This window comes from Chaetura pelagica, unplaced genomic scaffold (genome assembly GCF_000747805.2).
Source record: "Chaetura pelagica isolate M959 unplaced genomic scaffold, ChaPel_1.0 scaffold69, whole genome shotgun sequence".
NCBI classification, from domain to species: Eukaryota; Metazoa; Chordata; class Aves; order Apodiformes; family Apodidae; genus Chaetura; species Chaetura pelagica.
Genome location: NW_009970724.1, coordinates 6,138,085 through 6,163,766, shown reverse-complemented (window position 1 = coordinate 6,163,766; position 25,682 = coordinate 6,138,085). Strand labels below are relative to the sequence as shown.

The 25,682-nt window shown below is 37.9% G+C and overlaps 1 protein-coding gene across 1 annotated transcript; it reads right to left on the bottom strand.

The window, feature by feature from the left end:
- Positions 1-1,837: 1,837 nt before the first annotated feature.
- WDR63 (WD repeat domain 63) lies at positions 1,838-25,682 on the bottom strand. The gene is made up of 23 exons (XM_010006734.1): positions 25,674-25,682; positions 25,196-25,373; positions 24,569-24,673; positions 23,267-23,302; positions 18,333-18,514; positions 17,717-17,821; positions 16,727-16,870; positions 15,066-15,265; positions 14,667-14,783; positions 13,848-14,038; positions 12,862-12,980; positions 12,672-12,761; positions 12,157-12,246; positions 11,092-11,220; positions 9,613-9,686; positions 8,082-8,229; positions 6,996-7,083; positions 5,831-5,961; positions 5,016-5,079; positions 4,465-4,583; positions 3,645-3,849; positions 3,193-3,284; positions 1,838-1,972 (listed from the first exon to the last, which is right to left on the bottom strand). The coding sequence occupies exons 1-23, from the start codon at positions 25,680-25,682 to the stop codon at positions 1,838-1,840; spliced, it is 2,751 nt and encodes a 916-aa protein (XP_010005036.1).

The following is a 25,682-nucleotide window of genomic DNA, read 5'->3' as shown; positions in this document are numbered from 1 at the left end:
TGAACTCACCCGTACAGAGTTTATTCTGTTGTTCTCTGGTAGGTTTAATTTCCACTTGACGGGCTCTGCTCAGTTACACAGTGTCTGACCTGGTGCTTGAAACCAAGCAGCCAGCAGAACTCTGCTTACAAGAGTAATCTCTGGATGGAGCATGGACGTTAACGTTCATGAGCTGTTTCTCTTTTGCTCTGGTAAATATTAAAGCTTCTGTATAACACCATTTGATCTCTCTCAAGAGTAACTGTCTTTTGACAGAAATTTGACAGTCTCGGTGTGCTTGGTAAGAACTGTTTGTACTAAATAATACTGATTTCTTTGAAGGAAGAGTATATTTTAATGGCTTTGGTGTTCATTTTTTAAGCATTTGCCAGGCTTAAGTAACAATCATTTTCTAATCTGATGATGGCAAGTAAAAGTGGTTCAGCCTGCAAAGTTTAAAGTGTTTGTAGATAGTTTGTAGTTAGATCTGTGTATTTGGTTCAGCTTTTTGTGAGTAATCTCCTGTGTTACTGTGATTGTTGAGGCCATCTGAGGTGCCTGTGTGCTTCCCCTTCTCCCTGAGCCCCTGTGTGCTCAGGGACATGGGGCTGCACAAGGCACAGGAGAGCCGTGTTTGCTCTGGAATGCTGTCACCACATCAGGAAATGTTCAGGACATCTCAAGAAAACTCTGCTGTTGTCCCTAAGATTTCAAGACCAGTCAGTACTTCAGGGATGAGGGCACATGCTTGCTGGAGCTGAGCAGCAGAATTTGGGTGGCCAGTGTGAATGGAACTACCAGAGTAGAATGGCTTCCCCTGTGGTTGGAGCAGGTGGATGTAGATTGGAGGCATGAATTTTGACACATTGGTTTGACCAGCTGAGTTGTGTTTAAGACTTTTACAGTTTATAGAGTCCTGACAGATGCAGAACTTTGAAAATTGTTATTTAAACAGATAGAATATTCACTATAACTATATTAGTGAAAGATAGTGGGGAAAGTGTGCCCGAAACAGTTGTTCTCTAACCAAATTGTGGGTAACAAATGTATAAAGTTAATGAAACAATAATCTCTAACTGCAAAATGCTTTATTTCTGAAGCTAAATATGTTCTGCTGAAATAAAGAGGTCCCAGAATAAAAAGCTCACTGGTTCTAAAGGTGAGGATAGGCTCAAAGCATCTGATGAGGGAAGTATTTCTTGTCCCTTTACTAGTCCTGAAAATGTTAGTATCTGCTTCTCCCAAGTCCAGAACCACAGTATAGTCTGCATTTTCTTGCTCCTCCATTTTCTTTTTTCTGCAGAGCAGTTATACTCTGAAGGGAAAACACACACCAGTTAAGGTTTCAAACTTGTATGTGACTCCATTGCTTTGCAATAAATAGGATCAGTGCTATCACAAATGAATGAAAATAGTTATGACCTAGGGCTACATTAACTGAATTGTCATTTCCTTGGTTGATTAGTTGGTATTATTAAACCATTGACCAAAGAATAGGTAAGCAAAATCCTTACATAAAGAATGGAAGGCTGGAGTCCCTCCTTGCTCAAAGGAGCAATGTTTATAGGAAATTTGCCGAAGTATAACTTTCTGAACCAGCAACTGGTGTAAAAAGAAAAGCAAGTTCATAGTAGCTATGTGTCCATAGGCAGGAATTTTCCCTTGCCCAAGAGCTGAACTTACATAAGGCAGGAGCAACTATTCTACTCCTAAGAATTGTAAATATGAAAAAGGAGCTGCTAAACTATTCTGATTATGTCCATCCTGTTTTTTGAAAATGATGTGGGAAATCCCACCTAGAAAAACAGGTGCATTTTAAAGACCCAAATAAAGATTGCTTACTTCTAAGTATAACATACTATTTTCTCCCTCTGTTCTTCCAGCTCTGTTTCAATTCTGTTTTGGCTTGAATCTCTTGATATTCTTGCAACTCTTGCTCACAGTGATTCAGATACTTGACTTCTCTTTCAAAATATTCAAGTAAGTTGGCATCCTGTTAACACAATGAAACAGACACAGAACTATTGCTGATGATCTGAATGGTGGTATTAGTTTACCTATATCCAGATTATTTGCAGCAAAACAACATAAAGATGAATGAAATTGATTGATTTTGCATACAAATGTGCATTGGGGTTCAACAGGTTTTATTACACTGACTTTGAGCAGATCATCGTTCAGGAACCCAGACTGAATAACTAAACCAGTTTTAGGTTAGTGATCTCACTGAATCAGTCCAAATCCTCACTGACCCAACTTAAGGCACAAAGAAACCATAAAATACCATTCTTCAGTGTTACACTATACATTTATCTGGTGTTCTGTGTTTTAGTTTTCATTAGACTCTTCAACAAGTTACTATTTTGCAGTAAATACTGCAGTTAGCTCCTATCTTGCTTTAGAGAAGCTACTTTTACTGAGATTAAACTTCTGACCTAGTGTTATATTGCTACATACTGTAGCTCTGCATGCAGCAAACCTTTATGGGATGTTTGTAAACTATATAAGTGCATACCTAAACAACTGAAAACTGGGATAGGACAGGAAGAAGATTCTGTGATGTAAAAATAACAGACAAGGTACCAGGCAAGACTTTGACTTGGAGGTGGTGAAAAAGAACAACTGAAAGTGATGTGGAAATAAAGAGAAATTACAACTGTTTCCATTGTTCCCATGGTGCTTTGGTATACATAGTCCATATTTCAAACGTGAATGCATGAGTGGTAGTGCTAGTAACAGTTTCCAAAGTGTGCTTTAACTAAGCTAGAACCAGATATTAAGAGGTGTAAATTGAAGTGCCAAATTTACAGGAAAAAAATCAGCACAAATATGGAAAAGAAGCTGTAAAGAACGAGAAATTCTGTATATTCACATAGCTATGCACTGTATAGCATTGTTTTAATGCATGCAAGCAGGTGTCATTTTATGCACGTGGCAAAAAGTACTGAACTCTTTACTGTGTTTTCATGTTGCCAGGTTGGAACAGTGGAATTCTGCCAACTGTCACCCAGTTAGGGTGTCACCCTTTAGGTGGCTCCTATCTGAGCTCTGTGCAAAGCCAACTTTGCTACAGGTGATCTTTGGAGAATATGACCATACTGGTCTCAAATTAACTGCCATCCATTTGAAGACAAGTTTTTCCAGGCAGGCCTGTTTCTGTGCTGAACTTTTCAGGATAAAGTGTCACAGAGATAAACAAAAATTCTTACCAACCTCATTCTCCGGGGGGTCGCTTAGTGTCTGGCAGATCTCCAAAACATGCAGTACTCCAAGATCATCAGAAACAGCTAAAAAATGCTCCTTTGCTGAAAGGTGTTTGACAAAAAAAAGCAATCTAAATTCTAACAACATCTACTTCCACCCAAACAGGAGCTACAGGGTACTCATTTTTGTAGTGGTCTTTTTAGTTTGTTGTTCACTGCAGCAAAAAGGCAGCTTTACTGCTCTCTCGTTTTCTTAACAAATTAAATTTGCTTTAAAGTTTATACTGTTTCAGGGTTTGTTGTTTTTTTTTTATTAAATGTTTTAATTTGCTTTATGCCATGGTTGTACATTTAGAACTGATGTATGCGTGTACTTAAGATCATCTGTAAAAAGATCTGTGCCTGCCATGGGCCATTTTGCAAAGAGGGTGGCTCAGCAAAGTGCAGTCACCATCAACATACGTGAGGCAGTCCAGGGGCTGATGAAAGTGATCCTTGATTTAGAGATGTTCTGGAAATGAGATGGCTCATGAGTTTTCTTCAGTAAGTCCCAAATGTGTATGTTCCCATCGTCTCTGCCAATGAAGAAAACTCCTGGTCTTGTTAAGGACCAGTGTCCCACAGTGTTTCTTCCAGCAGAGCAGCTTGATTTAAGGATTGGTCCATTCTTAATTGGTTTGAAAACAAAAGATAGACACAACAGTCAAACAGTACTATCTATTTGTTGCTTACAATCTCCTGTAATTTAAGAATATTTACAATTTATATGATCCTATTACAAAAATATCAATGGCAATCTTGCTGGGAAAGTAACAAAAAGTGGTATCTCACTTTCAGTCTCTTAAGGTAATCTATCTGTTTTTAAAATCTGTGATCTTGAGGTTTTGCCAGGTGCAGCTAACCTGGATTCCTACATGAGAGGAACTGAAAAAAACCTCCCAGATGATGTCTTCAGATGATGAAAAGACTGCATCCTCAATAGAAGTTCTTTAGACCTGTTTAGCACATGCTGCCTTTGCTCTCCAGTTCCCCTAGCAGCAGAAACAATTTGTTGAGAAGCTACAGTTTTTACAAGGTTGGAATTGAAGAAGCTCACTTCATTTTTTCTGTAAAAGGTAAGTTTACCAAGCTACTTCTCAAATAGTTTTCTTATACCAAATTGCTTTCTAAACTCTGAAGCTTTGTGATTTACAAACATTTCTGAAAATGCAGATTCTGAAGCTATTATAGTTCTGTCTTGTATATTTATCAGTAATGTTACAGCTGTGTTAAAGTGGCTTACTGTAACCCCTTCTTTCCAAATGGCAAAATTCTGGTCTCCAACACTTAGAATGATGTCTTCAAAAAATGGAGATCTCTGGAGAGTGTTGATAGTTTTAGTGTTGATGGTGTATTTCTGACCTAATGGAATGCAAAAGGCAGTTAGCTGGAACAAGGGTTTAGTGATTGTCTTCCCAGTGGGAGTTACACGGGGGAAACTGGAGCAAAGGATCCAGCACTGGCTTCAAAGGTAATAGCCTCTTTTTTGTTGTTGTTCATAAGGTATTGCAAGGTATTTGGAATTGCCACAGATGTAGTTATTGTGAAGTGTGACTTCAGTGATTTGTGCCAAGAGGTACATGGCAATGTACCTGTCATACTGGGGAGGGCTTTTGCTGTTCTGTCACAAGAGCTGAACTGCATACACTGTGAGGCTGCACAGCTGAATCCTGGTGTCATCAGCGAGATAGGCTATTATAGCAGATGAGCAAGAACCTTAGAAAGGCAGAGTACAAGTGGAAATATTTTAAAGTTAGTGCTTTATTAGGGTTCATAGTAGGGTTCTTTACTTACGAACTTGCATTGCCGAGTCACTATGAATTTCAGTTTTCCAGTCGGAATAAATAATTTCTCCATCCTGTGATGCCAAAAAAATTAAGTAAATGCATTTAATATTACATATGCTCTGAGTAAATTAAAATTAAAGTTTTCTGCCAGTGACTGAAAGAACACTAACATTTTGGATCAGCATTTTTCAGTCATTGTATTGCCAGAACAGCTTTACTTACCGTGGTGTGTTTAGGCAGTCCCTCCTACAGAATTAGGTGCTCAGTTTTTACAGTTCATGCTTTGCTCCAGTATTTGGGGAAAAGGTGACCAGAAGCAAAAAGGTATCTAGAATCCAAATTTTCATTTCCACGTGAACTCAAAACTTGGAAATTTTTTTGAATTTTAGTTAAGTAGGGTAGCTAGAGGGCTTTGAAGAGCTGGGACTCCCTACATTGGAAATAAATTGTGGGGAAAACTGTAGTATCATTTTCACCTGACATTTGGGGAAACACTAAAAACATGTTATTAACCTTTTGGGTTCTGGAATAAGGAATTACTGTTTGGTTCCTGATGGCAGGTAGTTAAGTTCAATATATTTTGGAAAAGTCTTGAATAAGGGTTCATAATCTACCAAGTATTGGGGGTTTATTACTATTTTAAGCATGTAGCTCAATACACTAAAATGGGAAAAAAATGTGGGATGTCTGAAAAGATCTATGTAGTTAACACCTGAAAAAAACATGCAAGTCCATACATTTTTGAAAACTCTTATTTAATTGTTCAGTCTTTTGGATATCTTGGATTCACATTTTCATTAGTAATCTATAATTTTCACTTACTTCAGTTCCAAGAAAGAAGTTGGTGGAGAAATTCTCTAGCACTTTCAGATTTTTGCTTGAAGAAGTACTTATCTCTGTATATGGGCTGTCTTTGCCAGGCACTTCTAGTTTTCTCAGACCTTGCTTCTTCTCTGGGAAAAAGTAGGGATATGTCTGTTTATTATACACTGGAATTTATCAGACCAAGTGAATCCTATGTCATACAAAGGTAGTTCATGGATAAAGGAAATTTCAAGGAGAGATGAAGAAAGACTGCCAAGTGAAGCAGCAGTTCTGCAGTCTTAATCTCTTCTTGAAACTCCCTTTATCCATAACTGTTTCCTGGTGGAATCTCCCCATTGCTGCAGCTTCTCTGAGGTCAGTGTCTCCCATTCCCAGAAAACAACTTGGGGTAGCACCATTCTGTTCTTCACGAGTTTTACACAGCATCCCTGTCTCTCTGGGAACTGCCCTTTCACATCCCCCTTAGCTGCTGCTACCAGGAGCTAAAATCTCTGCTCCATGGAATGCTACAACCCTCCTCCTGCAGTCTGAGGGATTAGTGGTATGTTCCTGCCATAAAGTACCATAATAAGAAGTGATCTGCTATGGAATGTGAAGTGCTAACTTCCAAAGACTGACACATCTGTCCAAAGTACTACAGAAATACCTGCAATATATATTGCTACTCCAGGATTATTTTTCTAAAACCTATTCTGTAATGGCTGAAAGGACACACTTTTTAGGGGATAAGGAGAATGGGTGGGGCCTGTGAGGCAGGCAGACACTGGCACAGGTTGCCCAGGGAAGCTGTGACTTGCCCCCTCACTGGAAGTGCTCAAGGCCAGGTTGGATGGGATTTTGAGCCACCTGGTCTAGTGGGAGGTGTCCCTGCCCATGGCAGGAAGTGGGGTTGGAAGTAGATGATCTTTAAGATTCCTTCCAACCCAAACCATTCTGTGATTCTGTAACCTGCATGGGCTACTAATTGAAACCTGGCAGTGACTGTGGGCACAGACCTGCTTTTCTGTGTTCAATACATGTGCATATCCTTGCAGTCAATACCAGTATATTTAAGAAACCTTTTTCCCCAGAAGCATTTTGTTACTCAGCTTTCATTTTGTATATACTGAAATACAAGCTTTCTAGAAATATTTTTCCCAATAAGGTGTAATAAAAATATTACCTGAGATTCTGTAGTGGTAAAGCAGTTCCCTCACAATAATTCTGATGGGACCATGCGCTGTGTTGGTATCACCTCCACAGAGGTTTATCTGTTCAGAAAAAAAATAATTTGCTTATTTCTTTGATAGAACAAGAGGGAATGGCTTCAAGCTGCAACAGGGTAGGTTTAGACGAGACATTAGGAATTTTTTTTTTTCCCAGGAAGAGTGGTTTAGGCTGCCCATTGAGGTGGTTGAGTCACCATCCCTGGATGTGTTTAAGGGTTGTTTGGATGTGGTGTTGGTGGATCAGGTTTAGGGGAGAACTTTGTAGAGCAGGGATGATGGTTGGACTCGGTGATCCCAAGGGTCTTTTCCAACCTGAATAGTTCTATGATTAATTTTGTCAGATCTTTGAGGTACAAGACAAAATTACTTTCTGCTGCAATGAAGGAGGTTTGTTTCCATTTGCAATGTGTTTGTAATACTCTACAAATAGTATTTGCAGCCTCATGTGCAAGCACAGAGGAAATTCAGATCTGTGCTTTCTCTTGTCATTTGTTCACTGTAAAGATTTTGCCATCTTTCTAGGAAAAAAACAACAACAAAACAAACAAAAAACCCCAAACCAGATCCAGTGGTCATGCCTGTTCAACAATTGTGCCAGCTCCAGATATTCTGAGCAGCACAGATCAGCAGGTTCAAAATTACTTTTTTTTTTTTAATTAACAGATTATTTTCAGCCTCACTTTTTTCACCAACTGCTATGACCATTTTCATCAGACTGACTGGTGCCAGTAATTATGGTTCTGTTGACCATGATCATGTTTCACAGTTTGGGACCCACTGAGATAGGCAGCACAGCAGCTGAAAAGGTTGACAAGAACTTACACTATTAATACAACTACTTTTGCACCTATTGCAGTTTTTAAGAGGCAGAAATGTGTTTTATTGAAGATTCAGAGGAATGTTGAAGTCTTTCATAATCAGAAGAAAATTCACAAGGAAGTCATGATTTGCTGGAAAAATTAAAGACTTGGGAAGCAAAAGAATCAATTTCTATGGAGTTCTAGTACTTGAGCCTTCTTTTCTATGTTTGTGTGCAGTACCTTTATGAGAGGTTTCCAGTAGAGATCTAGCTGCTTAGAAGTATCTGGAACATTGAGGGGCTTATACAAAGCTTCCTCCTCTCTCTCTTTCTCATTTAAAGGTTGTTCAGGAAGTTTGGTGGCTGGAACATCCCAAAATAATACGGAGCTGCAAAATGATTGTATATTATTATTCCCTGTTTCTGTTTCAGAGTCAGATGTATGCATTTAAAGACATTTGTTTGGTCTTTCGTCTTCAAACTTTGCTTAGCAATAGAAACTCTGAAGAGCAGACAAATGCTAGATACTTAGTTGCTCCTTATGTAAGTGATGGCATATGTTGAATTTCACCAGTTGTTAACTGTACTAAAGCAGCCAGATAATATTAATACAGTTTGCTTATGTAAACCTAGTGAGTGAAGTTACTGGCACGACCTGGCTAAAATTCTTGGATGCTCAGAGAACTGGGCACAATTCTCTAGCACGTCATCTAGTAATCCAAATCAAAGATCATTCCCAGTTCTTGCGTGTAGCAATTTATTTGCTGACATTCAAGGCAAATGGTCCTACTCACTTGAACCTGTCATCTCATTGGAGTTTTCAGCCCTGTTTGTTCCTGTTGCTCTACCCTGGACATTCATGCACAGGTTTGATACAGACAAAGATAACTTTCCCCACTGCTGACATCTCTTCCCCTTTTCTAACAGGAGTTACTCGAGGCCTGTGCTCCATGGGTGACATTACAGAGATTCTCCTGCTCTTATTTTAGGTGAATACTTTTAATTTGGAGCCCTTGTGTGTGAGTACTTGAAATTACTTCTTTCACATACGTTACTTAAGTTACACTGCAAATTTATTAACGACTGTATTTTCAGTCATTCTTCTTGCTTGTTATTTTTATGTCTTTGTTTTCAATTAGGAAAAATAACTTTGTAACATTACCAAAGTTTTCTGCCTCTGACCCTCCTTTTGATGTAACTACCAAATATGTGATTGAGCCCAGCCATGCAGCCTTGAAGCCTTAAGCTTGTTGCCATCATGAAAGCTAAGCATTTATTTACACATTTTGCATTCTGTCACCTTGCCTTTTACACAGGACAATATTTACTCAAAACCATCATGAGTATTTAGTCCACAAAAGAGGAGATTCATACAGAACAATTATGCCAGTTAAGTCTCCAAATTTAAATACAGTTTACAGTATTTCTTTGGCCTCAAAATCATTAATAACCTTTTTGTGCAAGAGTCACATAATCAATGTAAGTCTGGTGTTATGGCTCCTGATGCCTGTGTGTGTGTGACCAACACACTGCTTAAGGTACACACAGAGTATGAATGTATACATGTGATGTTAATGAACCCTTAATGCCATTGCTGTAAAGGGCTTAACTGGCCAAGAGCTTGAGGTGCTTGTCTTCTGCATACAGAATTTCAGCTATTCAGGATAGGCTGATAGGAATCCAGGAGTGTGCTAGTTAAATCATGGAGCACACTTGATAAAGCTTTCCAAAGGAAATGGGAAGACATCTTGTAGGGTGTGTGTTGCATGTACCAATCAGGGGAGCAGGTTACAAACTGCATGCAAATTTCAGCTTTCTTTTCAGAAGTAGCATCCTTTTCGTTGTCCTAAAAATTAACAGTAAAATTATTACAGGGAGAGTAGATGATGACAGACAACAATTACACTTTTCTAAGTACTTCAGCATATAAAATGAGCTGTTAGAAATTAAGTCACTGCTTCTACTTGAGTAAGACTTAAGAATCAGAGCTTTTAGTTACACAGTCAAGACATTTTACAAATGTTCTTCAAGTGAAGTTGTATCAGCTTTTTTCCAGCTAGACACCTAAGATTCTAAATTAAGTCAGCAGGGTAGATACTTGCTGGTACCACTGCAAGTCAGGTCCTTCTTAGGTTGTCATGTTTGTAACTTTTTTATCCAGCTTAACTGAAGAGCAAATAATTTATCTGAAACAGTTAAGTGTAGTGGGAGTCATGTATCTTTGCCAGATTTACACTGTGGGTCATCTCTCTTTAGTGATCACTCAGATGGACTATACTGCAGGATGGTAGTGGTACTTCAAATGTTAATTATTAATAGTTTAGTTTGTGTTTGTGGGGCTTTGCACATGTTATAGTACTTATCATTTACAAAGTAGCAATTATTTTATACCAAATTTGTTTTAATTTATTCAGAAAAATAAAGGAAAGGGATCAGGGAGAAGCAAGTGATTCTAGGTTATGCCTTCTTAAAATAGAATTTCCAGGATATGCAAGGTATATATTTTTGGCTAAAACTGGACTTAGCAACCATGTGCTAAAGTTTCAGCTATGCTTTTTTTTTTTGCCAAACTCTGCTCTTGCTTTCATTCCTGGGTTGCTTACCTGGAGTCACAACAGTAGTCTCACAACCATGCAAAACTGGATTAGGTTCTGAATATAACTTTGAATACTTTTTCATTGATATGTAGTACTAAACTGCTGATGATAGGAACTGTGCCATAAAACTGCCATGCTGTGCAAAGGCTGACAAACATTCCATGTTTATATAACAAAAAAGTATGTCCCAGTACTTGTTGCTAAATACTAACAAAGTGATTCATTTGTCAGTGTTATTTATGAAGCACAGGTTTCCTGTATCTGTTATTCCAGATAAACATGAAAACAACTTTCTGAGCCTAAACCTTGGTAAAAGACTCCCCCACCCAAACAAGAAAAACGACAGTTGCATTTTGCTATCCAATCCTTTTCTTCATGTTTTAAATCTGGTACCAATTAGTATCCATGGGTACTACTGTATCATAATTTAATTATGAGCAGATTCATATCAGGTTGAGAACACAGCACAGTTGTAAAGCACAATGAACTGGAAAAGTGGCACAAGATTATTTAATATTTAGAAAATGCAGTAAGAAGTAATGAAGGCTATTACAAATAATTGGATCTTTAATATTTTATCTTGAGTTTATATGGATTTCTGAGTTAGTGATTAGGAAAACAATAAAAAGAACAAAAATGAGTTGTGAAACTCACCTCAGAATGGCTTGGCAGCCAATGCATATCTGTTACTGGCTTTTTATGGCTGTATCGTATGGAAGAGACTGCACAGTATCTCACCAGAGGTGGCTTTGTGCTGCTCTGCTGGCCTTGTGTAAGAGATGGCTAGAAATGTTTTAAAGAGAGAGATGTTTTTACCAGGGTGTGTAGTGGTAGGGTGAGGGGTAAGGGTTTTAAGGTGGAAGAGGGTGGATTTAGGTTAGACATTAAGAAGAAATTTAGTGTGAAGGTGGTGAGGCACTGGCACAGGTTGCCCAGGGAGGTTGTGGATGCCCCCACCCTGGAGGTGTTCAAGGCCAGGTTGGATGGGGCCTTGAGCAACCTGATCTAGTGGGAGGTGTCCCTGCCCGTGCAGGGGGATTGGAACTAGGTGATCTTTAAGGTCCCTTCCAACCCAAACCATTTTATGATCTTAGTGTATTTCCAAAATACAATAGTAGACTTGTCAAAGAAAAAAGGTTACTTTCCATAATATTAATTTATTCACATATTTCAGATAAATTTATAGAATTTTCTAGGGGTCTAATCTGGAAAAACATGGAAAGCATTGAAACAAGCCTTTGGCTATGAAGCTCTATAAAGAATGCCAACATGCCTGCAAAGGCGCACACACATCCACTGATGTTAGTAATTCCTCCTCTGCTTCTAGGTCTCTCTTTGCTTATCCTCCTTATAGTCTCCTTCAACTGAAATCTGCTTCTCAGCTTCCAAGCTACCTTTTTTCTGTCCATAAACTTTCAGAATAATTTTCAGTATTATATTCAGCAACAAACATTATACATACTTGACAGACTTCATAAGGCAGGAGTTGAGTATATGTTGGTGCCTATTAAAGAACAGACTTAGTGAAGCCCAAGCTTCAATAGATAGTGATAATAGATTTATTTAATTAACTCTTTCCAGTCTCTCATTGTAATTATTTATCCCCTTTAAAGTTGGGATATCTTCACCCATTTTCCCCCACTGACTTGCATTCTAACTTTGCCTCTCTTCACCCCAGACATTGTTGTGCTGCACTATATTTAGCACCAAACCATTCACCGTACTAACAGCTGACATCTGCGTTCCATCAGCAACACTTTTTTCGCTTTGCAGCTTTTCTTCATGTTGAGAAATATCCCACAGTACAATCTACAATGAAAAATGAGTGTATTACAAATTATTTCGTTCTTTATATTAATCTGCATTTTTTCAATTACAACTTATGAGGGTGTGGGGAAAAAGAAGAAATTAAGTCTGTGCACTAGAACTGATGATGTCCTAAGTTTTCCCTCTTCAGTCTGATGCCATCAGTTGAAAGACTGCACTTGACTCAAAATAGTCTTTACAGCTTGACCTATTTATCACTACTGCAAATCAGCATCATACAGTAGTGGCTCAGCTGTGGAATAACCAGGCACAACTTCAGTACAGGATGAGAGGATTCCTGAGACTGCGATACCTGTCTTGTGACACTATGTGCTATTATTGATGTTGAGTAAATCTCTTCAGCCTTATTTTTATATTGTAAGAAAATACAGAAATAACCAATTTTATTCTTAAACTGAGATTATCACCTGTCCATTGATGCAGCCACCAGCAATGATATTTGGATCTCTTGGACTGAATTGAAAGCAGTAAATGTCTCCAGGGCACTCCAATACTAGCTAGAAAGAAGAAAAACAAAACAGGTGAGAAATGCAATGACAATGGTTGTTTTTTTCTCCTGTTATATAAGCACTTGGCATATTTAAGAATCCTGCTTACCTGAGGGTGGATAGGGTCAAAAAAACTCCAAAAAAGTATTGCTGATTTCTGCATCAATGATTTATCAGGAAGGTGCTGTTCATAAGAAAGCTGCTGTCTTACTGACACTGCTATAATCCCTGATTTAGAGACAAAATTAATTTTCTCAGAAGAGACAACTCAAGTTTCAACATACTATTAATTATTCTAAACTACTTACATTTACACCTTCTGAATACAGTGCAAAAAAAAAACCCAACCCAACCATGCATCTATATTTTCCCTTTTACAGATCAACTTTGAGGTATTTATTTTCACTGCTTAGGAAGAAATTATTTAGCAATGAGTTGTTAATCCAAGGATCAGGATAAAATTCAACTTTTCTGGAACCACTCCTTCATGGTATAACACTGCACCTGAAATGATGTGACCGGCATAGAGTCCTGGCCACCCATCATGAAATCGAATATTTTGTAGCTGAATTAATTTCCTACACAGGCTGCAGTATTGGCCATCATGCTGTGCAGCTGGCACATTTATGTATAACTGAGACAGGCTTAAAGGCACTATTGTGTAGAGCAGTAATCCATGGGAGGGAGCAGTGATGCTCCCTGGCACTCAGCAGAGCCATGTGCCATTCTGGCTCTGACATTCCTCCCAGGTGACTGGCATGCTACAATAACCACAGGGAGATCAACTCTGGTGTGCAGAGCCCCCAGAAGGACCTGGCACAGTTGCAGCCCTACTTAAATGAGCCTCATAAGGGAGAAATTTCCCTTTCCTATGATCTCTGCTTATATGTTAGTATGAGGGACTTTGCATGGCCTGTCTGAACTCTACAAAGGATTTGTCTGTCTTGTTTTTCACTTATCTCTGCAATTCAGACATTCTAGATCAGTTTTGATATTTTAATTTAGAGGCTGATAATTTTATTAAATACACATATTTTATAGTGGTCATATAATACATGTAATTCAAGTTTCAAATCAGTATTTTAACCACATTACCATAAATGGTTGGATGCCAGCAAACACAGCTAATAGTTCTGTCCTTGAGATAATGCAGATCTGTGAACGATTGGTATGCTTTAAGAGAAACATCTGGCTTGGCACCAGAACTGCTTTCATCTTCTGCTAGGGCCTTCCAGTCATCAAAAAAAGCATTCATAATTTCATTTTGCTGCAATGCAATTTCCATGCTGTTTTGTGAAGAGAACAGTTAGCACTTTGAAGAATTCAGATGTGATTACTCAGTATTAGCATCACTAATATTGCTGCAAAGAGACTGCTTTTGTTTTACACAAAATTATGATCACAGTATTAAAAAAATAAAGTATTAATTCCTCGGTGATGTATCACTGGAAGGAAACCCTCTTCTATTCAAATATAAACAATTAATTGTACCAAGAATTTAGTTCTGTGTGGACCAGGTACAGTGAAATGTCAAATTCTTGTGCAAAACTGTCAGTAAGTGGTACTTGTCCTATGAGTAAGGGCTGTAGGACAGCACTTTTGCTCTTTTGCATAAACCTCTGCTTGAGTGAGCAGTGTTTCAAACATCAGCTTTACAGCTTGTTTGAAAAGATGTATCAGTTTAACAGTTCTAGTATCTATTTAAAAAGCCATATTTATATATGACATAGACCATGTTACTTTTCAGAAACAAATGTTAATCTTTGTTAATACTAAAATAAGCAAGAGAGGAAAAAAAATACACAAACTAAAAAAATCAGTATTTGACCAGACCAACGGCCCACTCAGAGGAGAGTTCTTGCTTTCTCTATTATTTCAGGTAGCCTTGAATGTGCATTGGTGCAGTACATTTACCTTAGACATACTGATGTAAGAAAATCTTTCATCTCCTCAGATGTCAGACTCTCTTCTTTCTCTTCATTTGACAACTCTCTAGGAAAATACTGCATGGCTGCATTTTTTTGATAAGTCCTAACCAGTTGGAATAAAATTTGAACTTGAGTAAGTACAGAAACAATTTCAAAGACAGAAACCCATGTAATGTGCAAAATTAAAAACTAAGTATATTCCCTTTCTCCAGAAACTCTTTGGAAAAGAGTGAAAGAAGAAAGATGGAAACAGAGCATTCAGTTCTGCTCTCTTAATCAGTTCGTAACTGAGGAACTCCAGAAGAGTTAATTTCCATAGCTTTAGTTGAGACAGAAACAGTGTGTAGCTTAATAACTAAGCTGGTAAATGTTTTCTTACACTTACCAGTTTGTCTGAGTAGTAGCTTCTCTTACTTTTGGAACCATTTGTGTGCCCACATCTTTTTCAAGTATTTTATTACTGAAAGTTTTGTCTTGATAGGACGGGCAGTAAATGTAACTGTCTGTTTCTTGCGAAGCATTCTTGTCAGTAAATGTGATTGGTGCTCCAAACCTCCTGCGTGCTCGAGAAATCATGAACTTAATCTGAAAAGAGATATTTCTGTAGCTGGCAGTGAAGAAAGTTGTTGGAAAGTTTGTTCTGTAAAATGACAGTGTTCATATAATTGTAGAACTAGGTCTGTTGATGATTTTAGTGCTGAGTTTACTACATTTCTGCATTTTGAAATTCTGAAGTGCTCGTATAAATAACATATGTAAGCAATAGAAGACAGGTTTGTATTTCCAAAACAAGAAGTTGCCTTTAGGTTATGTTTTGGATTACTGCTAGTAGGATAAGAGAATTAGAATTTCAAATTCAAGCAATATAAATACTGCACCTTTAATAAAGGATTGATTTGTAGGTTTTATGTAATACTGCATTTGACTTCCAAGACACAACTTTTAACCCTTCCCTCTTAGTGCAATTCTTAATTTGGGTATTTCAGCTTCCCTTGCAGTGCCTAAGGAGAGAAAAGTAGCCTAAAGATGATCCAGAAGAACTTGAGTGAGAAGTTTCCTTAGAGTGAGGAAAGAAAAAGAGATCTGACTTGGCAGGTGCTTGAGGCTAGAGAGGTATTGCTTGGATTCCTAGCCAGGTACTTTTGCCCAGCACCTCCCACAGAACTGGAAAGGAATGTAGGCTGAGGATACTTCTGAGTGGGCTTTGCCAGCAAGGTAGAATACAGAATACTTCAGACTATGAATGTGGGTTAAATTTAGTGGCTGTGAATTAACTTTATACCAAGCAGACATCTTTTTACATATAAGCAAGATGTCCAGTTGCTGAGAACTAGCAAAATTTAGCCAGTCCTCCCTGAACAGGGATTTAGGTAATACCACTAGAAATCACTGATGGACAGTTAAATGCAGGGAGATGCTCCACATGTCACATGTTACGTGACAGCTGTGAGTGGTTTTATTTTTTGGAGGTATAATATTCTTGGTATAATATGTAGGTAGAGTTAATCAAATAGGTAATTCTGTAAAGTCAGCTTACAATAACCTGTGGTATTTGTTTATTATTAATATTTATTCCAAGGTAGAGAGCCCTTAAAAGTCTTGCATGTTACTTACGTGCCATCCATATAATGAAACAGAGTTCATTTGGCACCAGGGAAACAGAACTAAGTCCTAAGAATATAATTACAATGAATTTACTTGTAACCTGGCCAGATAGTAAACTGGGCAAAAGTGGTAGTGATGCTGATGACCAGACAGATGATCAGGACTTCTGAATGTCCAGCTTAAGGAATTGATACGTCCAGTAGAGTTTCACATGCCTTATTTACAGGATTTAAAGAGAGCACAGTTGTTAAAAAAAGTTTGTGCAACAGCCAGTTTTTGTTCAAAGTTTAGATAATTCTCTCTCCTTTTATTTTTAAAGACCCTAAGAAAAACTATAATTGCAACTTCCAATTTTCAGAAGGTTTTTTTTTTTTTAAGAAACTTAAAATAAATTTAGCTTTGTTATATTTACTTGATTGAGTAACATCTGTTGATTCTGACCTTTTTAACAGTGTCCTTAACAGATTCTTCTTCAACTTCCTTTTCACTGCCAAGGGAAACCCAAGGTTTGGAGACAGGAGGCTTGTAAGGAGGGATTTCCAGAGTTCCCTCTTTCTTTTCTTCTTCTTCTGCAGTTTCTGGAGGCTGTGACATCAAACAATGCAAAATAGTGTTTTTTAAAAAATGAGTTACTGAAATGTAAGTATGAACTAGAAACACAGTTTTCAGTCTTTATTTGCACATTCTTTACCTTTGTTGCAATGCAGGAAGTGTGGCCATGCAGTGCCTTGGGTACAACTGGGACAGGTCCCATTCATTCATTAGTGCATTTGAATTTTCTAATAAATGTTACAAATGTAATATCTAGCTTCTAAAGAGAGACTTCAGTCTTGAAAGCAAATCACTGTTATATAAAACTGTTACTTTTTTAAATGCTTGGAATTGCAATTGGCTTTTTAATTTTTACTTCTCCTGATGTTGGGTGACATCCTCATGTTGAAAAATTATATAATCTGCCCATAAACCTTCTCCCCAGTGTACAAGGAGAAATCTTCTCTGTATCTAGAGTTATTTAGTACTCAAAAACATGTTAAAGTATGATTTGAAGAATATATATATATAAACACATATATATAACATTATATATAGAAGTGTAAGTTGTCTTTGAAGATGTCCAGTATATTTTATTTTCGTCTTAGTTAGAAACCTGGGTCTTGGCAGACAAAATGAACCCTTATGATAAAAATGAAGCGATGGGGGTTTTACTGGCCCTCTGAAGTAAAATAGCAAAATTTAATTCAGTCGTTCCCTGTATAAAAGATTTTTCCAGTGATATACATTTTTGCATTATCAGATTTAGAGAAACATTCTGGCATGCCAAGCACATCAGATGCTTATGAATACAGTACTGTTCCTGAAGTACATGTTTGAGACAAGATTCTGAAATATTCATTGACAGAAAAATCCTGTGGTGTACTTGGATTTTCTTACATTCAGAAGGTTTTCCTTTGCTTCCTCAGTGGCAACAAGGTAAAAGCTCCGTCCATACTGGAAACTTGCATCAAAAACTACCAAAAGTTCTTCTCCTGGATATTCCTATTTTAATTAAAACAATTAGAGAAAAACTGAAAGCAAATAACATCCAAAACAGACATAAGCCTGTGACTGGAAAAGCCATCACCAGTGTAAATTCAGTACCTTTGGTTAATCTTGTGGTCTTTACAGAGAATTTAATGTGCTAATTGAAAAGAACAGATGGATTTTATTTTATAAGAAGTCTGGGATACAACAAACCTTTTCATACAGATAATAAACAGAAAAGAAACTGTTTTAATTTTCTCAGAAAGAAGCCAAGAGTTAGGGGAAGCCAAAAACAAAATTAGTAACATTTACATTACTTGTAGCTTATTTTCACACCTAAAGTTAGTAGGAAAAAAATGTTCATGGTGAGCCATGAGAAACCTTGAGTTGACAGTGGCCCATGACCTGTAGCCTTTGGGTATTGCAGCATGGGTGTATTTACACAGTCAAAACAAGGACAGACCTTATTGTTAGGAGAATACTGGGAGCATTAAGTCTGAAAGTGAGAACAAAATAAGCTACATACTAGGACAACTTTTTTGACAGGGTGGAAATCAGAAATTGCAGCTCTTGTTTTCATGTCCTGAATTATGTCCTCTTTTTTAATAAGTTTGAAACAATTTTCTTCTGTGACATCTTCATCAATTCGGCAATTAAAGATTTCTTGGGTCTTTGTAGTGAAAACTAAAGGAAAGATTTCTGGGTGGCCTATGAAAGAAAGCAAAATTGCATGATAAACAAATTCAGAGTGTTGTTTAAACATCAGTATATACCTTAATAACTCTGGGTCTTTACCATTTCCTAACAGAGTGCCTTGGAATCTCTCAGCTTAGTTTTTGGTATTTTGGAAGGCATGGAATACAAATTATATTACATTTTGTTAATCTTGGAAAAGACTCTACCTAACATTTCCTACTCAATGAATATGTTATTTCTAGAATGAGCTTTTTTTCCCACCTCTTGATCAACAGATGATTAAGACTTTTATGGAAGAGTCATTACTGGACTGTTTTTAATACATTAGGGACAGAACTGTATGGCTCTGGTTTAAGAGAGCCCTTGAATTAATACACTCCGCTGTGTTAAGCCAATGTTTAATCTTAAACAAGGCTTCAGAACCATCCCAAATAAGGATGCTTTTCTGATTTTGGACTCTCATCTTCCTCTCATCCAGTTCAGAGTGCAGTTGACTCTATTTCTCAACTAATAGGTAAGACTAAGGCAAGGTCCCTAAGATCCAAGTCAGAAATGACACTTTATGTTCAGTCTGCTGGAGAATTGTCCTGGTTTGAGCCAGGATGGAGCCAATTTTATTTTTACTGATTTTTTTTTTTTTTCTTCAGTGAACTGTCTCTTAAGCAGTGCATAAGTTTTCTGTTTAGTGGACTGATAACACAAATGTTTTTAAATATTGCTGAGAGACCAAGGACACTTTGCTCTGGTTGTTGGATTTGCTACTTCAGACACTTCTAAACCAGAAGACTCATATGTGCAACCCTCCCATAGAGAGGAGCAAACTAGACAGATGGCAGAAGTGACCCACCAATGTATTCCATCCATATATTTATGTAGGTCTCCTTATAAGGTCAGGGATCATGGAAATCAAGCTCCTTCTTCTTCCCTCTTTTTCCATTGATGGCTGGCATCTGGGGAGGACTCCATCTATCCATCTCCTTTGATCCCTAGGCCCGTGCGTTCCTGGCCCTCATACCTCTCTGCTCTGCCCTCTCTCCGGTAGCTCCGGGACATCTTGGAACTGCTCACACCTCAGGAGATGCCCTGGGAGTTGCTGGGGGTAGGTGGTAGGGGTTTTGTACATTCCTACACATACTTGTATATATTTTCCATATTTTCTTTTATCATTAGTATATAATTAAAGCTGTCTGGTTTAATTTTCAATCTGGAAACTCTCTCTCCTTATTCTCTCTCTCTCCCCTGAGGAGGAGATCAAGAGCATTGTTCTCATTGGTTTAATTGCAGATCCTGAGTCAAGCCATGACAATAAATTATATATAGGTGTTGTTTTCTATGCACATGGCCTCTCTTAGGTTCATTCGTATTAATTCAGACCAAGACAGCAATTTCTTGTCATAGCTCTGGCACTGTTACCTTCACCCTTCCTAGTGAGGCTGGGTGCAGGTGGGTGACCCAACAACTGTGCTTTGCAAGCACTCGGTCTGAAGATGTTATCCAGTGTCTGTCAGCTGTATGCACATGAAACTGCTCCTCCTTCCCAATGACATGTTCTGCCTTCTGGCTTACACATCAGATACAAGTAATTGAGATCACCACAGGCCCAGGTAGTTTGATCCTGCTGCCTAAGAGACTCTTCTCTGACTTTGTCAACTGGCTGGTGCTGTAGGACTCAGCTGCCATAGTAAGAGCATGTTTCATGAAGGCTGCTATACTTTTGCCTGAGAAGGCTACTAGGTGTTCACTTTGGTCATCTTTCTGATAAACCAGAAAGTGGAAAAGATTTAGGGACATGTATAAATGGAATTTCTAAGTACTTGAAAGGGGCTGGCTTTTGTGATAATAGCTGAGACTTTCTATCATTGTTGTTTTGTTCTGTTTTCTTAGTTTGAGTTACTTAATATTTTATCTGGCTTCCCAGAACCTGTGGTATTTTTCTGTGTGCCTTAATTGAACCTGATATATCCAAAATGATGATATTGACCAGCTGGCTCAGCATGTTTTGAGAAGCCATCTCTAACCTAAGCCAACAAGAACTGACAAAACAATAAATCCTTCTTAATCTCTGTCATCCAGGAAGCTAAATCTCTGTGCGAGCCTATCACATAATACATCATGTTTGATGAAGCTGACATTTATCCTTTAAAATCTTTCAGTGCTGCTCCTCCACTGCACCTGCTCTGCTATAGTCATCACTAAAATTAATGACATGTATGATGCTTCTGGCATATCCTGCACTAAACCAAGTATGATTTCCTTGGCATTCACTAGGTATTTTGTAGCATACACAATCCATTTGTAGCATGCACAGTCTGTTTGTTCACTTTCTTCACAAGCTATAGTCAATATTGCATGACCTATCTTCTTGATATCTCAGAGATTTCTGGGACTTCTGTGTGGAACAGCACAGAAAAACTTTACATTTTGATACATTGGAGAAAAAAAAATAGACCTCCTTTTGCAAATTAAATTTTGTAAGGATAGAAACAGAATAGAAACCAAGAACTGCACTAAAATGGAATGCAATTTCCATCCTCTGCAGTGCACACAGGACTGAATGGGCAGGAGAACAAAGAAACAAATTTGTACATCTCACAGTCCTCAGAGTTGGTTATGTGGCTAGTGTACTTAGGAGGGCTAGAACCTAGAGATAATTGATAATAATAATTTGCAGATTCTTATGGGAATTTTTTTCAGAAGACTATTCCCATGGCTCAAATAAATTTAAATCTGAACAATTGCATTTTGATACATCAGAAATTCTAAACAGGAGTAACTGTTGTTTCTTCAATATGTTTATATGGTGTTACTTTAAAAAATGCTGAATCATACATACAGCCTTGTCTACAAATGCTAATGCTAAAAAATATTTTCAGAGATGTATGTTTCAATGTCCAATGAAACAATATAAGCATGCTTTAAAGATAAGCAAAAATACAATAGACCACTATGAGAGGGGGCAGATAGTCTATTAGTCTATTAATAGTCTATTTTCTTCACTGCCCTACTGCTATAAGTCCAAGTTAAAAACAAAGTAATGATCAGAATTAAAATATGTACTTATTTTAGTTTAAAGGAATAGATTTCTATATTGCAGAATTCAGTATTGTGGCAGATGTAACAGATTGCAGCTATGCTGTAGGATCTGTATTATATATTCAATATTCTAACATAAAGAGCTGGACTTCTCACTATTACGAGCATGTTGATTGGATGCTGCTTTCCAGAAAACAGAGGCTTCACACTTGTGTTCTAATGGTAAATTGTACCCATATAATTTGTAACAGTCTACAGCTCTAGTGTGATGAGAATGTCACAAAGGACCAAAAGTCTCGAGCACTAAGGAGTTACCATGCATGCAGTTTAAATCTTCACAGAGTCTGTACAAGGTGGCGTTTTTTTCCTGCTTTTAGCAACAGGTTTCTGGCAAGTTTAGACATTAGGGCTTCCGACTTTATTTGCCACTAGGTGGAGGTAGAATTCTCTCTTGTGTTCTAATGGTAAATTGTACCCATATAATTTGTAACAGTCTACAGCTCTAGTGTGATGAGAATGTCACAAAGGACCAAAAGTCTCGAGCACTAAGGAGTTACCATGCATGCAGTTTAAATCTTCACAGAGTCTGTACAAGGTGGCGTTTTTTTCCTGCTTTTAGCAACAGGTTTCTGGCAAGTTTAGACATTAGGGCTTCCGACTTTATTTGCCACTAGGTGGAGGTAGAATTCTCTCTTGCTGTCAAAACTAAGTGGCTCCGGGAACACCGTAAATAGAATTTTAAAAGAAGACTCTCATCGTCTGAGAGATCACTTATTGTCCGTTTTAATTAATTGCAGCTTAACCATTTCGGTGAAGCTAATGAGGTGGCAATTTTCACTTCCACCCATGTGCTCACAGGGTTATGTAGGAAGACAAGTGATTTATGGTTTCTTTAAAAATGACCTGGTTTGTTTATTTGCCACATTATGTTTTAGCTTTTAGCAATAAAAGCTGTACTGTTAAAAGCTAATTAAGAAGATAACCTTTTGGTTATCTTTGGGGCTGTTCTTGTAAAGTGTAGATAAATTTTACACTGCTATAAATTTAAGTTATATCCTTAGAAGCTGCACAAATAAGGTCAGAAGAAAAATCTAACTAAAGATGTGGGGGAAAAAAATAAAATTATTTGGTGTTTAAGATAAAAGCATGTATTTCAATTCAAATAATGACAGGCTTTAGCTCATAACTATGGCCACACTTAAAATTGCATTTTTCATGCTCATAAGCCAAGAGAAGGGCTTGGTGATGCCTAGGTGGCAAATTATTTTTTCTACAAAGCAAAAGACATCATTCATTGTCTCTTGAGAACTATGATTAAAAAAATCACAGAGTCTGCTACAATAATCTCACCAAATTCAATGATTTGACAAAGGTCAAAGATTTAAAAAAAAGGAAAAAACATTTCTTTCAATTGCTATTACTAAATGCAAACATTTTGCACTCTGCAATTCTCTTGTAATGCTCTTTATTTCCCTTGATCTTGGCTCCTCTCCACTCAAGATACAAATATATTCTACAAACCCACAGCTGTTTCAGCATTCCTTGCTGCCTGCTACTCAGAGAGTGGTGCTGCAATCCCTACTGTAATAGTTGTGTTTCTTCATAGTTTTCTAATTCTTCCCATTTATAAAAAATCTTTCATTTTCATTCCCTGGCATTAGTAACATTGAAGCATGAAATGGTTAAAGTATCCCAAAACTGTTACTTTGAAGGCCAGTCATGGGCACTTACCTATACTGGCCATAGAAAGATCAGCTTCATCTTCCTCTGAAATACAATGACATGATGTTATCAGTAATTTTTCATCCTAACAAAGTAGCTATAAACATACAGTCCTTCCTTGTTAGGGGAATATTTTAAACCTCTATGTACATTTAAAACTAAACTGTGAAGAGGAAAAAACCCTAATTTCTACTCATGTCACATGTTACACCAGAAATGAGAGAAACCTTTTAAAATAGGGCAGTACCTTAAGGAGTTAACAGATTTTGAAACTATGGAGATTTAAAATGATTTTATTTTGAGCAGGTAGTCTACATGAGGGAAGCCATGGGAAATCTGACATCTTGTGATGCACTCTGTAGTTTCCATGGTTGAAAGTGCACTGAATGCTACGTGGCAGCACCTGCCTGGGACAGTTACCTGGTGTCCTGTGCAGAGGAGATAAAGACAAGGCTCCCGGCCCCAGGCAGAAGCAGAGGTTAGTCCCCTCTGCCAGCAGAGCAGTGGGCAGGCTGGCCCTGGAGTGGCTTCCTTCAGCTCCTGAGAGAGGGGCTGCAAACCTCCCAGCCAAGTGGGACAGGGTGAGATTAGCACTGATGTGCAGAGTATTCTCTGCAGCACAACAGCTGTTAATCAGCTGGGAGGGAAATGGTAATTAAAACACAAAAGCAACTTCAGGAAGGTAGCTGTCATGGCAGAAAGAGTCCGTGAAACAAAACAAACAAAACCCAAGCAAGAGCATGTTCCCACCTTTTCCGAGAATGTGCATGAACCACCAGAAAAGACATTTGTCTATAGGAAAGGCTCATTAGCCTTACACTTCATTAATTATACACTTTTATAAATGACACGTATGAGGTTGTATCTCAGCACATCTCGGGGGGAGGGGGGGGGAAAAGCACTGCAAAATTAAGTTGTGAAACTTTGGTATATTTTCCAGCTCTGTTGTTGCACCTTTACTGTGTGATCCTGAGCACCTGAAATTCTGCTTCTGGGCCACCTCTCTCTGCCTGATGTTCTCTCCCTGGGTTGTTGGCTTTTGTGAATCTGCCCAATTAATACATATGAAGCCTCCCAGTTTCCCATTCAATACTGTTATTATGACACAACAAACTATTAAACCTAAACTACTGTTAGTTCAATATATTGGTTATAAACCCATAATCAGTAATTGTAGAGCTCTCATTTACATAAAATAGCATATTCTAATTTATCTCATGTTCACTTCAAAGCCTGGGTACAAAATAATTAAGGTAGTTGTCATGTGAGACCAGATTAGTGCTTGTTTCATTGCTGCTGTATCTTACATACCAAGCTGTGGTTCTTTTGAGGATTTCTTAGCTTTGTTTTTGCCTTTCTGTTTCTTTGCCGAGGCCTTGCTGGATGCGTTTTTTTTGGGCATTTTTCCACTTTTATCTAGAGAAAGATAAATATGTGCAATAAACTTTAAACAGACAATGGACTGCACAATGTATGAGTGAAAATTTGGTCCATGACTTCATATAGTTTATAATTGTAGTAGCATTTTCATATGCAGCCAAAGAAATGTTCCACATTTTAAAATCAGAAACTGTATTTTGATATGTAATAGATAGAAACACTTCTCCTATCCAGGGTGATTCAGTATGGAAACTGATTATCCAAAATAGTGAAAGGTTAAACTGGGAGAGGGGTTTCCCTTACAGAAAGCTAAGGACCTGAGCTACAGTGGGAAAAGTGCAGGTTAAAATTTTTCCGCTATAAATATTTGTCTCTCTGTCCTTAAGTGTAAATCGTTACTCAACTCCACAAAGCATTCCTGTGCTTTTCTACTAAAGTTCATTTTTCAGTGTAACTCCGTGGAGGACAAACTTGGAAAGATGTTGTCTGCATAATCACGTGGAGCAATCACACAGCTGGAGATACTACTGTGTAGAGGGCTACTCTTGTTTCCCTCACTCTCCTTCTTCCCAATATCTAGAATAAGGATGAGCACAGCAGTATAGAAAAGGCTCAGTTCCGTCGCAAGGAAGGAAGTTCTCTGCAGCCTGCCCGCTGGACAGACCAGCCAGCACCATCCTGTGGAAGGTACGCACATAACAGCCGATGGAACAATTACATCGGGATCGTCCAAACTCTGTTAGAAGTATCGAAAATTGATGTTACTATAGAGCAGCTAGAGGCACTTAACTGGCATAAGAACAATGGAGCTCTCTGTTTGTTTGTGTCCTCCCTCTTCCATGTTCCCTCTTTTTTTTTAAGCCTGTAAACAGACTGGGAGATAAACCGTTTTTCAAATGTTCACAAAGCACCTACAGTATTTGGATGCTAATATATTCTTAACTAACAAGAGGAAAACAGATGTACTTACAGGACAGAAAGAGATGGCACCTTCAAGAACTGTGTCATGATACAACTATTTCTGATAAACTCTTACAGGAGCCAT

Excerpts from the sequence above, each read along its gene's own strand:
- WDR63 (XM_010006734.1), bottom strand. Across the intron at positions 11,221-12,156 it reads AGATGTCAGCTGTTAGTACG|CCATCTCTTACACAAGGCCA; the intron begins GTGAATGGTTTG and ends AAACATTTCTAG. Across the intron at positions 4,584-5,015 it reads TGACTCGGCAATGCAAGTTC|GTCAGAAATACACCATCAAC; the intron begins GTAAGTAAAGAA and ends GCATTCCATTAG.